Here is a 14,054-nt window from a genome sequence, read left to right as displayed (position 1 = left end):
TTCTTTTTCTGGCTATTTTAACATAGTGCATGCCCAGCTCTCATCCCCATCCCGTTAGATGCTGTGTTTAACACTTGACCAGCACATGTTTGCACATTCCTCTATCCTGCTTACTCATCCCAGTAATCCAAGCAGTCATCTGACTTACTCTGCACCTCTGCTGGTCACTGCTCCTGGAAGATCAATCAGTGCTGTGCTTCCCCTCATGCACAGCAGGAATTGCACTGACATGTGAGACAGCTGCATCACGTTGCAGCCTTAATGAGCTTTGCAACATACCTTCTTATTTTACTGAGGGTTAGCTTGATGTGAGGGAACTTCTCCTTAAAGGTCTCATTCATGTCCTTCTTGAGATCTGATGGCTTCACGTAGTCTATGACCGTGGTCTGTAACACATGGCAAGAGAGAATGACTCAGTTTGTAACAAAGAAGATCACTCCATTCTCAGAAGCAAGGAATACCAAACAAGTGCAAATCAGTCCCAACACTTTCAGCAGGCAGGTAAGTTAAGTCTGAACTAAGGCAACTGTTTATTTGTGACTGACAAAATAAATGACTTGTTCAGCACAAGCCTTGAACAATACATACCTCATGAGCATCCTCTAAGTATTGCTAAGAGTGATTTGAAGATGAATGTGGCTGGATGAAACCTACTTGAGAAGCCTTGTAAGAGAAAAAAAATTCATCACAATAACTGCTATGATGACCAGATTATGGTGCATACCTCCTTGTGGTTCTGAGACCCATTGTGAGTTTCTCTCAGATTGATTCTTTAAAGAAACCACAGGTACAAACTCTTGTCTGCTGTAGTATACATTGATAATAAAGTAAGTAGCCAGCTTATATGGCAGGTCACTCAGTAGAGTGGAAGGCAGGAATGCTGTGGTAAGTTAGGCAGTAAATGGACAAAAGAGCCAGGACAACATTCTAAGTGTACAGTCTACTTCCTTTGAGCTTCCTATTCCTTTTTGTTACAGCCTAAGGAATCTCCCCAAGTTGCAGAGGGTTCTCCTGGCCAACGCAGCCCCTGCATCTGTGGGTGTCCAGAACTTCTCTTGTTCCCATAGTTCTTGTTCAGGGAGCACTTTGCTCAAACCCTCTGTCACCATTCAGCTTTCCAAAATCTAGCACCTCAATGACAAACCAACCTTTATTTTGGGAATGTGTCAATTCTCTTCCAAGCTTTGACAGCTCTGCCCATTGGACAGAAGAGGAGCCCCAGCTTGGGCACCTGGGGGACAGCCTGGTCCCCAGGCATTCAGCCCCCTGCCAGCTTCAAGCATGTAAGAAAGCAGCAGTGGATAGTGCAGCACATTCTCCTGCTCATAAAATAATTCTTCACTTCTGATTTCTGGTTTTGATTAACTTGTATTATGGCAAAGAGCTGTGAACACCACACAAGAGGTGGAAAGAGGTATGTGAAACCTTTGCTGCACGTTATGCCTTTATAGAAGGTGGAGCTCTGCTGAAATGTATCCTCAAGGGAATTGAAATCAGCCAAAAAGACTGACTGAATATGCTTTCAGGCTTTTTTCTGTCATTAAAATAATAAAAGGAAGGGCTTGGGGAATACAAAGTGCAATGGCTCTAGAGAGAAAGCAGACAATTCCCTTTATCCAATCATGTTGTTCTCTGTTTCCAAAATAAGCATGAAGGAGAGTAAAACACACCTAACTTTTCCTGCACTTTACTTATGAGATTACTGAATTATTAGGAAATTAAAACAGAGTAGAGCATGTGCTTCCCCTGAATAATGCCCAGCAGTATTTGATGCAAACAAAATAGAGAGGAAAAACCCAGGTTTTTGCCATGGGGTGTTGTTATGGTCATTCACAGGTTTTAAAACACATCAACACTCCTCAGCCACACCTGCTTCCCTGCACGTGTATGGATGAGCCTGACTGCAGGTGGAGGCAGACAGTGCAGTGCCTCTGAGGTTAAAAATTCATAAAGCTGCCTTGATGCTGAAGCAGGCAATGTGCTGCCACACCTGAATAAAAGGAAGAGAAGAAAAGACAGGAAGGAGAAGCCCTGCCCCACCAGGGTGGGAAAGCTTCAATGGAATGTGTGGGCCTGCCTGGTTTTAACCCTGCAGAGGCTGGAAGGATGTAGGATGTATGCATGCACTGTGCAGCCAGGGCTCTTCACTGCAGACAGCTTCTCACATGCTTCATCTCACCTGGCAGGGCTCAGACCTCTAAGCAGAAGAATGAAGATCTTAACAACTATCCCTTTTCCTTTCTTTCCCTGGAATGTTGCAGCTGGCCTGCCTACTCCTTGGTATTGTTGCCAAAGGATCATCAGCAAGCTGGGTGCTGCTGATGCACAGACATGCTAGGAGTTTTATGTGTTAAGAGGCAGAATTCCTCTTGGTACTGCTACAAGAGGGCACTGAAACAAGCCACATCTAATTTAGACCTCAGGGTATAGAAACAGGGTACTCAGGGTATCGAAACATGAGTCCATGATGCTCTTGTTTACAGAGCCAAGAGACACTAACCAGATCCATCCCATTCAATGTAAAGATGATTTTAGTTACTACCAGTATCTTTTGGTTGTCTTGGGCAATCCTATAAATAGTGAGCTCAGTGTTACCTTACAAAGCTGCCTGACACCTTATTTCATGCTTCACTACAAACCTAACTGCCCATTGTTTGTTCTTCATTACCACATTGCTCATAATTTCATCTTAATTAACTTGCTTTTAGCTCTCTCCAGGTTATCTTCTTCTTTTGCTCATGTGCAGAACAGAAACCACTTCCCAACAGAAAGGGAAGGCCTGTCCATCCTCCAGGCTCTGCTGAAGGGCTGCGCAGAAGTTGTGCCACACAGCAGGTTTCAGCTGCTTTCACCTCTAACTAGTCAGGGTGGCTCTGGGGGCCACTGTGCAGAGGGGGAGTGAGCCCTGGGCTCTGCCACGCAGCAGCAGCAGCAGCAGCCCCCTGGGATGCACCTTTCCCCATGGCTGCTCTGCAGGAACCGACTTGTTTTACCTGGGACTCCTCCAGCCTGTGGGAGGTTTGCCAGAATTCAGCTAAATTCTCTTTAGAAGGAGAAAAGCTCTTTTTAAAAATTTCATTTAAAGCAAAGCGCTCAGAGGCTTGAGACTAAGCAGACAGCTTAAAACTAAGAAGAGTACAGAGGTACAGTTATTTTTAAACACAGAGATTTGTCAATTTTGTCCTGTGATAAGGATCTCCCCCTCTCCAAGTCTGAATACTGCCGCTTCCTGCGAGACAACAGTCTCTACGATACAAATCACAATAATGAAATCCAGATGAAAGCTGGTGTGTGCTGGTTTTGATTCATGTAACAGGATAACAGCAGCATGTTTGAACACACTGGCTCGAAGGCAGCTGTCTCATCTTGTCAGTGCCATGCTGGGGAGCTCAGCTAACTGCCCTTACTCTCAAGAAAAGGATTTCTGCAAGTTTGGGGTTTTTTTGTCCCTTGATTTTTTTCTTCCTTCATAGCTGCTGCAGAAGCTGGACTTTGAGCAACAGGATGCTGCTTGTCCAGCTGGTCCCTACAGAAATGCATCCTGTGCATGCAGGACCCTGCCCAGCAGAGAGGCAGGCAGAAGATACCCCTAAAAAATACCTGTTGAGAGGTAGTTTAAAAGCAATGTTGGATAAGCATCTGTGAGTGATGGAGTCAGTCACCCTTTCAAATGGTTTCTGACCAGGAACCTGAGCACCCCTGTTGCTGGGGCACAGCACTCACAAGGCTACACAGAAATCTCGGTCCCCAGCCCTGATCCTGCCCAGGGCACCTTATGCACCCTGCAAACAGTTTGCTACTGAGCAGTAACCCCCACTGCTACCCCTGCCCACGAGTAAGGGAGTGGAGCAAAGCTCTGGGGTGGTCCAGCAACCCACAAGAACCAGCTGGGCTCTGACAGGGGAGGACTTGGACACAACACTACTCTCCTCTGCCTGCTCCCTGATCAGTGTTTATGCTTCTCTTCTGTTTCAGGCCACGCCACTGCCCTTGAGCTTCCTGTGTGTCCCACACGAAGCTTCCATGTGAAGAAAAACACATGACTGTCTGTCCAGGACAAGTCTGGTATTGCTTGTGTCAGGGCTCTGATCAATACTGATGCTCCAAAATTTTATGAAGGGTTTGCAAATATTTCTCTAAAAGGAGCACAGCTTTTCTCCATCCAAACATGCTTTCTTATACACAATATTATTCCCTATCAGGCAGGCACTCTGTACTCCCAGAGCTGTCAGACACATGAACAAGGCACTGGGAACTACTAAACTGTCTCTCTCATAGTCTAATCTCCAATGTTTTTAACTTCTGTCATCCAGAACCGTCTGTCTTGTTTCTCACAGCTTATTTGCAGGGAACACATTTCTATTCAGCATTCAGCAATACTCCTTTGTGGGCTCTGTTATGTTCTCTGTGTACAGATCTGTGTATGTATATTTTACTTGGGTGATGGAAGCTGCACAAAACAAATGAAATCCTTGATATATGGTAGCTGACAGATGCCTGGACAGAGTGATAAATGCTTCAGCCCAAGTCTCTACTCTGCACACTTTTTGCTTGGCTGGCAGTTTTGAACTTGGAGCTCAGCTCGGGTGTTATTCACAAGCGTTTTCAGGCAGCTGCTTTCTCATAGGAAAGCTGTATATATAGTTTCATAAATATGGGAGGAGAGAGAATGCCTGAAATGGTTGGTAAGACTGGCAGGATGAAATATTGTAGAAAATAAATCCTGCTTTGGCATGCAACCAGTAAAAGATGATCTAGCCTTGGATGCCTCTATCTCTTAGCTTAAGAAGGATAAAATCAGAATAAAATAGGTGAATAAAATAAAGGATGTATGATAGGCTCTCTTAGCTGCTGTTACTGTGTATCCCTGATAAATCTGCTTCACAGAAAGCAGACGGAAGACTGACACCTGAAGCAGACTTTTGGTAGGTCACTGATAAGGTCTCAGCCACACAAGAAGTGAAGTCAATAAGTCTGCACTCTCTGACTACTTTAATGCATCCCACAGGTGACCAGCTACGTACCTATCAACTGCCAGTAACCTAATTCATACACTTATGGCTTACAATGCATATATTATGAGAAACCCTGACAGAAAAGAGACTTTAAACTGTGATGGAACACGTGAGTGATCCCGAATTATAATTAAAAGTCTAAAAAAGGCAGCTAGACTAAAATAAGATGTTTCTGTTGTTACAAAGTTATTAACATTCAAGGACCTTAAACTGAAAGATTTTGAATTTCACAAGGCAAATAAGTTTCAAAACTGCCTCTTTGAAATTAAGTTCATGGAAAGATGCCAGTTTATTTCACGTTGTTAACACTCAGGAATTATTCTCAAATTAGTTATTTACTGGAGTCTCAGCCAAATATAGCATCAAATGCATAGAGCACAGGATTTATATATGATTATCTACCACTGCTATCCTCTGCTCCCTGAGACTTTTGGGTACAAGGTCAGTAGCTGACAAAAAAGCAGTCTGGAGATACTTAGTATACAGCTACAGAAGAGGCTCGAAGAATAGGGCGACAGCACTGAAGGACGCTGGCTGTACTGGAGTCTGCCTGACCTTGGTGCTCCTTGTGACAGACAGAACGAGAGAACGACAGACCAAATGCATTATATCATCATGCAGGGCTTTTGTTAGACCAAAGGGCCAGGGCAGCAAGCAGTTCTAATTTTAAAATCACACTGGAGGACTGATATTAAATACCGCAGCCCGGCTGTGCTCGCCGCTAGCGCGGTACCTGGCAAGTGCGGGCTGGCAGGCAGGCACTGCAACAGCTCTGCAGAGTTTTGTGACCTGCTTCTTTTATTAGTGGTGTGGAGATGTCAATTTATTTTTATATAATTAAACCAACACACTGACACTGTAGCTCAGTACCCAAACCTAATTCCACGTGTATCCTTTGAGCACAGAGAGATGGATATTTCAGGGATGCGACTACAGAATGGGTCACTCAAAGTCAGCGTGCTGCTGATCTGGGCTTTTCTTCTTCTGCTGCAAGTTTTGGCAGCACACAGTGACCAGCTAACATGCTCCTGTGCTTCTGTGTTACCAACAAAAGCAGTACTGCAGGATCAGCCTCGAGCCTGTTGAGAATGAGTTTTCTAGTCCAGCACAGAAGGAGTTTCTGCTGGAAAGAATGCAGAGAGACCAGGGGGGCACTGATGAGTCTGTACATATGCTAGTCAACATGAGATTTGAGGAAAGAAATTAATGCTTAGTCTGGTAGATAAAGTTCCTGTTCTAGAGAGATTTAAGAATCTGCACAAATTCCTGTTTTAGCAGTATCAGCCAGGAAGACATCTGTTAACCATGACATGATGTTTCCCTTCCCCCCCCATCCCCCAGCATGAATTTTTTCTACCTCTTACTGTTTATACTGCAGCAGAGACTGCAGACTCTCCTACAAAGACAACACAAAATGAAATAATTTCCCCAGAGCAGACTAGACTTTAAATACAACTAATACAATTAATAGAAGTCATAGAATTGGTAAAGTATTGAAAAATACTTTTCAGAATTGTCCCGACAGGCAATTTGTGGGTATTACTTATAGAAATGCAACAGGGAAGTGTATGCTCTCTTAAGTCTGAGACTTTGCTACAGAAAGAAACAAACCAAGCCAAACAAAAAAAGAACAAACAAACAAACAAACAAACAAAAAACATGCAAAACCCCCCCAAAACAACAACAACAACAACAATAATAAAAACCACAGAAAACAAACAAAAAAAAAACCAAACCAGACTAAACCAAAAGCACTTCTGCTTCCCCAGAGCTATCCTCAAGAGGGAAGCTCAGCTTCTCCTTGAAAACAGCTGAGGACTTGCAGCTAACACTTCTCTCCAAGAGTCAGGGCTAATTCAGCTCAGTAAAATTAAAAGACTATAAAGTCAATGTCAGTGATGATAAACTCAGGTTCCACGAAAATTGAGCACACAGAGTGCTAGTTGCATATATTTCTGAGTAAAGTCTAAACCGGACCACATATTTTGTCTGTCCTATGCCTCGGGATAAAGCCTGAAGTGTTTACTGATGCAGCATTCACACAGACTTCAACAGAGCTTTCCCAGCAAGCAAAGAAATCCTGGCCTAAGAAGCACAAGCCAGGCTCATGGGAGTAATAGCAGTGCATGCAGCTCCATCCCGCAGGCAATGACGCAGCCCGGCATCCACTCCTCTTCCACACCTTCCCCCCATTAATTGCTCTGACCTCCATAAGGAGGGGTGAGGGGAATATCGACAAGCTTGCAGCTGTCAAGCATTAATGCTAAATCCTGGCCAAGTACCGAAACTTTAATTACAAGCTGCAGCTCTCCGTGCACAACAGAATGCTGGGTGCTGGCATCAGAGCCGCTCTCAGTTGCTCCGGCGCTTGAGGGTGGCAGCAATTCCAGCCCCATTCCACCCAGCTCTGAGGGGCAGCAATTCCAGCCCCATTCCACCCAGTGGCTGCTCTGGCCCCTGCGCTCCTCTGGCAGAGGTCTGGCACTGCGGCAGTAGTTGTACGTGGTCAGGAAAAGAGCACAGGTCTCTGGCTGGCCCCAGACTGCAATTTGCTTTAATTGCAGTGTGAGCCGATTTTTATATTTGGGGGGGAAGAAAATGACTTGAAATTATAAAGCTATTATGCTCCTGTCAGACTGATGTGAACTGCAGGGAGAGGGGGAGAGAATGTCAGGAGAGTCAGAAAAGTCTACAACAGATGTGAGTAAAGTCTCCTACATTGCCAATATGGCCTTATATTCAGCTCTGTTGCCCAAACTGAAAATTCCTACTTTACCTGCAATCTCCCCGGACACTCCAGCACTACATTTTCTCCCTTCTCTTGGTTGAAGGAAGCACCAGCACCTTGTAAAATCTTTCAGCTGAGCACTGAAGAACAACCATCCACCCCTTAGTTTCTTGCAGAGCCATGCAGCTCCTGCATAGGATCACAGCTATGCTGCTTGGCTGTGGGCAGGCAAAACCCCAGCTGAGAGAGGCCTTGGCACCTGCCTGTGATCAACCTCAACAAAAGAAACAGAGCACTTAATGTCCTTTAACCCTTTCTTAGATTAGTGGCTGCCTTCAGAGAGGAAGGTGGGAGTCCCAGAGACCCTCATATAGTCATGAAGAAGTGATGTCTGGAAGGGTAAAAAAACCCTCAACTGTCAAATAAGACATTATTTCAGACACAGCAGTAATTAACCCTAGAGAAAATTTAAAAGCAGGGAGACCCCTGTCAATGCAAATATATTCTAGATAAACAATGACACTGATTTTAACAACTGTCCTTGAAGTCCATTTTTTACCTTTAGGGCATCTAGTCACACCCCTTGTCAAATCCCCAGGCAGCTTCATTTTTACATCAGAAGTACAAATACAAGACTTTCAAATGCTGTGGCCAAGCAACATACAGAGAAGAATGGCACTGAATACCCATTCCTGGATGGAGAACTCCCTTGCAGGATGCCATCCTGGCTGCCTCATTTTTTACTCATTTAACCCTGTCCATGAGAACATAAAGTTAAAAGGGGCTCAAAGACCTTAGGTGATTCTGGGGGACGTGTACTGCCTGGCAGAAACCCGCAGCCTGAGGAAGGTCAGAAACACAGCCACAACTGCTAGAGCTAAGTTCCCTTTGGATGTTGACTAACAATGGCTTTCTCCTTGAGGGAAGACAGTTCCCTCTCCATGACAGTAACCATACCAAAACCTGACAAATATTTATTTTCCCCCACAGATGTATCTGCTATAAAAGGTTGTCACTTTGTACATTGGCAGCCAAAAAATAACTCGCCAGCCCTTAAAGGAAAACTGGTAGCAAGTAAGCAGAGGACACTCTGGATATGCCATATGAAAATCTAGAATAAACACAGCCTTAGAACTCAATTAAGCCTCTGTGTACAACCAGATAAACATCCACATAAAGCACTTAGAGCTTATTTTGAAGAAGGAGCACCCACGAGCCAAATAACCCCTGGGGTGGGGGGCAGATGAGAACAAAGAAAGGCTGTATCTTTACATACATTAGCAGCTTCTTAAATAATGTCTTCTGTTCCAAATTAAACATGAACATGGACAACACTTTAGACCTCAGTGTTTCAAATCCTATCATATCTGTATATAGATAAGAGAAGTAGGTCATCATGTTGGGGAAAAAAAACCCCATTTTCCCTACAGCCTACTGTTACCCTGGATGTACAATCCAGACTGATACATGCTCACATGTGTATGACTGCACTGCATCTTGCAACAGGCCTGCTAAAGTAATCTACAGACTTGGAGCAATCAAAAGAAAGGCTACAGAAGTATCTCACCACAGAAAACATTTAGTCAGAGCACAGACCACAGAACAATTATGTCTCTGTACTGTTAAAGGGTTTGGATATAGTGGGAAATATACAGACTCTGCTCGTAATTGCTGCAATTAAAGGAAGGACTATCCCATGGTGAAATAAATACCTGGGAAACCAAGCTGTTCAGAGGAGTGAATGATTAGCATCAAAACACAGCGTAGCTTCATGACTTCAGAAAAACCCCAATGGGCATCCTCCTATTTTGTAAGAGGTGCCAGTTTGAGGAAGTATCAATTTTCCCCTGAATGCCAGAGAATGAGTGCATTGTTTGAACAAGCCTTTCATCTAAAGCATTTATGAAATACAGTGGTAATAAAAGTGTTTGCTTTTGTAATACCTCCAAGAGTTTGTTTTAACATGCCTTGAGAAGTAACTGTCATTTAGAACAAAGCATTCTGAACAGCTCTTACTAGTAGATTAAAAATAATAACAGTCTTCCTAAAATACGGCCAAATGAAACCTCAACCTTCAGAATTTTGTTATGGGAATTCCTCTGTCCTCACAGAATCACTTACCATATATGAAGGAAATATTAAAACCCGCTTATGTTTGCCACATGGCCACTGGGGATCATCTAAAAGATTGGGGTCGTATTCAACAAAGTCTCCCAGGTCGCTACCTATAAAACAACAGTTTACATATAGAATTTTGAAAGGAATTCATTACATCAAGACATCTCTGGTCTTAACAGAAGTGGCAAATGAGTTCACAGATAATGGACAATATTATCCCCATGCAAGATTTTTTTAAAGAGATGAAAAATTGTTCTGAGTCTTGACAACTCTAAATATTTCTATATTAATGTGATTTGTCAAGACATAGAGGACCTAGAGCTTATGAATTACCTGCTAAATGTGAATTTATGGCCTAGAGAACTGCAGAATTATATAAAGCTCCACAGTGACTTTTGTTCCCAGCAACAAGTTTTCATCTGTTCAAGCAGATGTTTTGATTTGTTTCATTTATCATGCCAAAGTATTTTAAGCATATAGTGCTTTGGCTTATGTTTTGTGTCCGGTTTTGTAAACACAGCCCTTTCCAGCCTAACAAAGGTCACAAGTGGAATTTACACCTTCAGCTTGTGACTACTGTGTTGCCACTGTAAATTTTCCATAGCAAAGGAAGGCAAGGACAAGCCTGATTCAGGAGGAACAAGCAATGCTGATGACAGGAGGAGGCACGCCGGGTGCCATCAGGGCTGTCAGTACCACCGCTTGTTTATTTAACTTCCATCCTCCACAAGCAAGCTTTCTAAGAAAATATGGAATAAGCTGTGCTTCACCCACAACAGAAGACTGTATTTATTTAATTTAAGCTAATAGGGGGACTAAAACACGTGTCAGTCCTTTGCAATAACTGCCTACCATCAGGGTATTAAAAAGAGCTACTCAAGAAGTTACCTGCATCAATGCTCCCCTGGGTGCTGTTAGCTCTTCCCAAAGAAAGGCTACGATGGCTTGCATTGCGAAATTGGGAGAAAGATGAGGTGGAGTCTATTGTGTTCCTCCGAGTTCCCAGAGCATTGGTGGGAAATAGGAACTGGGTATAAGAAACCGTCTAAAAAAAAGAAATGTCAGAATGGACAGACAGTTACTTTCAGCCCAGCTTGGATGCAGTGGGATGCTTTTGGGGCATTCCAACTGGAAGCAAGAGAAGCCAAATTAATGGAGGATTTTCTGGATTTAGTAGTTAGGCACAGATGAATATAAACCAGTCACCTACATTTGCTTCAGTACAGTCAGTTTATTCATGCAAAAAATGCTTTGTGAAGGCATTAGTTCTTCAGCAAAACACACACATACACACACACACAAAAGCTCTAATACACTGGATTTACAAAATCCTACTCAAGGGTCAGATTAAAAAATATATCAGTTTGGTCAGGTTTTTTCCAGTGGGCCTTCTCTCTAGCACATTTCAGCAGCTTCTTTACTGAACTAGCATCATCAAGCTGTGTGCTGGGTCCCTCAGCACACAGCTGCCAGAGGGAAATCACTAAACCACTGCTAAACTGAAGCACTTTGTCCGCTATTTTTCTTTCCCAGGACTTTGTCTGGCAGAGTCTTATTGATGTGATAAGTGAGCTCCAGTTCACAGCAATCATTGTGGGAGATCATTTACTACCCTCCCACCATGGACTAAGTGTGAATGAGTAACTTGTGACAAAATTATTTTTAGAGTGCACTGATTCTCTGCTTGTACCCCTGGCCAAGAAAAAGCTATGCCTTGCTTCTTGTTGGCTCATTTTCCAACAATAACATTGCATTGAAGAAAAAAAAAGAGTTTGAGACTCTAGACTGGTTTACAAGGAGGTCAGAACAGGTGTCAAATAAAACATGTAGCAATGCGAGCTTTCTGCTTTTTATAAGCAGACAGATTGTCCTCAGGAATTTACAGCCTGTGGTCTGGCCTGACACCTGGTTAGGTGAGCACAACATCTGTAGCAGCATTGACCCAGGGCCTTTAAATCCATAGATGACAGCAGACTGAGGAAAACTGAACTGTAGAAAGTAAATCAAGCTTTCAGGAAAAAAATGTTTTCTTCTACAATTAAAACTGTCTCTCCTCTATATATTTATTTAAAATTGATCAGTTCCCTAAAGGTTCATATTTGTTTATTCTATTCAAGTGAATGAGCTTCTGGATTTTGAAAGGCTCATCAACTTTGTGCCACTGTCTTCCTGCTCTCTGGAAAAATATTGAGCAAAATGTTATTAAATACAATTGAAAGCAAATAGAATTACAGCTACAACTCTCATCAGAAATTATTCTCAAGCTCCTGACAATATACACTGCAGTGATACCTCCTGCTAGAGCAAGGGGAAGGCTGTGTAATTCAGTAATGCTTTACACACTCAGATATTGCCAGAGGCAAATTTCTTCAAGGATACAGAGTTGTCTATATTGACAGCTTGGGCAGTCCTCATGAATTTCTACTAAGCTTATTTACAGTTGCACATACCACGATTTAACTACTGTGTTACACTGCATGTTGCATTTGCACTTGTTATTAGTTAAGCCATTTTTTCTCCTCATAACATCAAATCTAAGGGAGTAGGAACTGAAGCATCCCCACCTTCCCATCTGCTCCGAGCTCCACACCTTCAAGACCAATTATTTCTTTCAGACACACTCCAGTAGAATGGCACTGGCGTCCACCATCCAGCTTCATGTCCCTGGAAGAAAGAAGAGCAGAAACAGCTCTTAATACACACACCTTGTTCACCTCCCACCACCAAATGCTGAAACAAGGTACAGCATTAATCCAGACACGCCAATGCAAAGCACAGACCAGACAACATTTCCTGTGGCAAGCACTTTTGTTGTCTAAAACACCTCATAGAGAAAACCCCCGCTTTGTTCACGGTTGCAGCTCAAAGCCCAGCCTATTGCACAGAGCAAGGTTCCCCATCAATGGGTACCTCTGACAGAACCTGGATTTGGGAAGGAACTGGAAGTCATACACACTTCAGGTGAGATACAACAATCCAGCCCGAACACTTGACTGCCATGTATCCAGCAGGCAGATGTTCCCAGAGCACATACCCACATTCCCCTACGTGAGACAGAGGTAATTTCCTGTGCAAGATTCCAGGAAGGATTCCTGCTTCTTTGAGAACACAGGAGAGTGGCCAAAGCCCAGTGATCCTTCTGCTGGAGGCTGACAGGAGAAAGCCAGTTTTCCATGAGCCTGGCATGGAAACTCGGGGATCTGCTTTAGAAGGACAGACCCACCTGGCATCTTCCATTTGGAGATAAATGAGATTCCTGAGACAACCAGGCTGTATCCCATGCTTTAGCACCATGACCAAAATGGGAGCAGAGGTGGAAAGGACAAGGAGCAAATCTGTGCTTCACAAATGACAGCTGTATGAAACTCCATAATATTTATCTTGCAATATTTTCCTGGCTGGTTGCTGCTGGGGTCCAAGTGTGTGCTCAAAACTCCATGCAGGAGAGATGCTGATGTGGAGGTCAGGAGAAGCCCTGCAGGCTCTTCACTCAGTCACAGGCTGGGCTGTCTCCTGCTGTGACATACAATACACCCTGTTTCCAACCTATCACACATTTTATTTCTCTGAAACACGGCCATCCTGAGCCCCCAGTAAGACATGTACCTCACTGCTGGAAAAATCCAACACATCTATCTTCTGGAAAACACAGTTCAGTGATAAAGGAAAAGGCTGTATCAAGTTTCTAATCCCAACAAAGTCCTCTTAGTTTCTTGATTGGAGTTCACTTAGCACAGTGTCATATTATCATTCTTGTTTCCTGATATCATGTTACTGAGGGGTTGGACTAATAATGATGTAAAAATAGCTCTCTGTCACAAGCACGGTATTAGCCTCTCTGCTCCTGCACAGAAAGCACACAAGGGAACTATTTCTCACAGAGATAAATGCCAAATTGTAATTATTTCAGCAGTTTTCTATGAAACAAACACACAACCCGAGGAACCCCAAAATGAAAACAAATATCTGAACTACCTGAAATCAGAACCGTGTAGTTTCTTCCCATTCAAAACCCTACAGATACAGAGCAAGATACAACTCTGAAAACAGAGTTTTGTCATGGATAAATTTTTCCATGTAATTAACAGACATGGATAGATAACTTTGCCATTCATCAAATGGAAGTCCACCACCCTTTGAAGAGTCAGCACAGCAGCTTTAAAAAATAAAAAGCAACTCAGTGCTTTTGAAGC

At 43.3% G+C, this 14,054-nt stretch overlaps 1 protein-coding gene across 2 annotated transcripts in view; it reads right to left on the bottom strand.

The window, feature by feature from the left end:
- The window catches only part of CABLES1 (Cdk5 and Abl enzyme substrate 1), a 70,914-nt gene that overhangs the window by 5,540 nt on the left and 51,320 nt on the right, over positions 1–14,054 (bottom strand). For both annotated transcript variants that reach the window (XM_050970760.1, XM_030227620.2), the window contains 4 exons: positions 12,426–12,525; positions 10,750–10,906; positions 9,865–9,968; positions 280–386 (listed from right to left, as the gene is read on the bottom strand). In XM_050970760.1, the coding sequence (XP_050826717.1) occupies positions 280–386; positions 9,865–9,968; positions 10,750–10,906; positions 12,426–12,525 (468 nt within the window). The remainder of the gene's footprint in view (positions 1–279; positions 387–9,864; positions 9,969–10,749; positions 10,907–12,425; positions 12,526–14,054) is intronic.

This window comes from Serinus canaria, chromosome 2 (genome assembly GCF_022539315.1).
Source record: "Serinus canaria isolate serCan28SL12 chromosome 2, serCan2020, whole genome shotgun sequence".
NCBI classification, from domain to species: domain Eukaryota; kingdom Metazoa; phylum Chordata; class Aves; order Passeriformes; family Fringillidae; genus Serinus; species Serinus canaria.
This window is presented reverse-complemented; position numbering and strand designations above follow the sequence as displayed.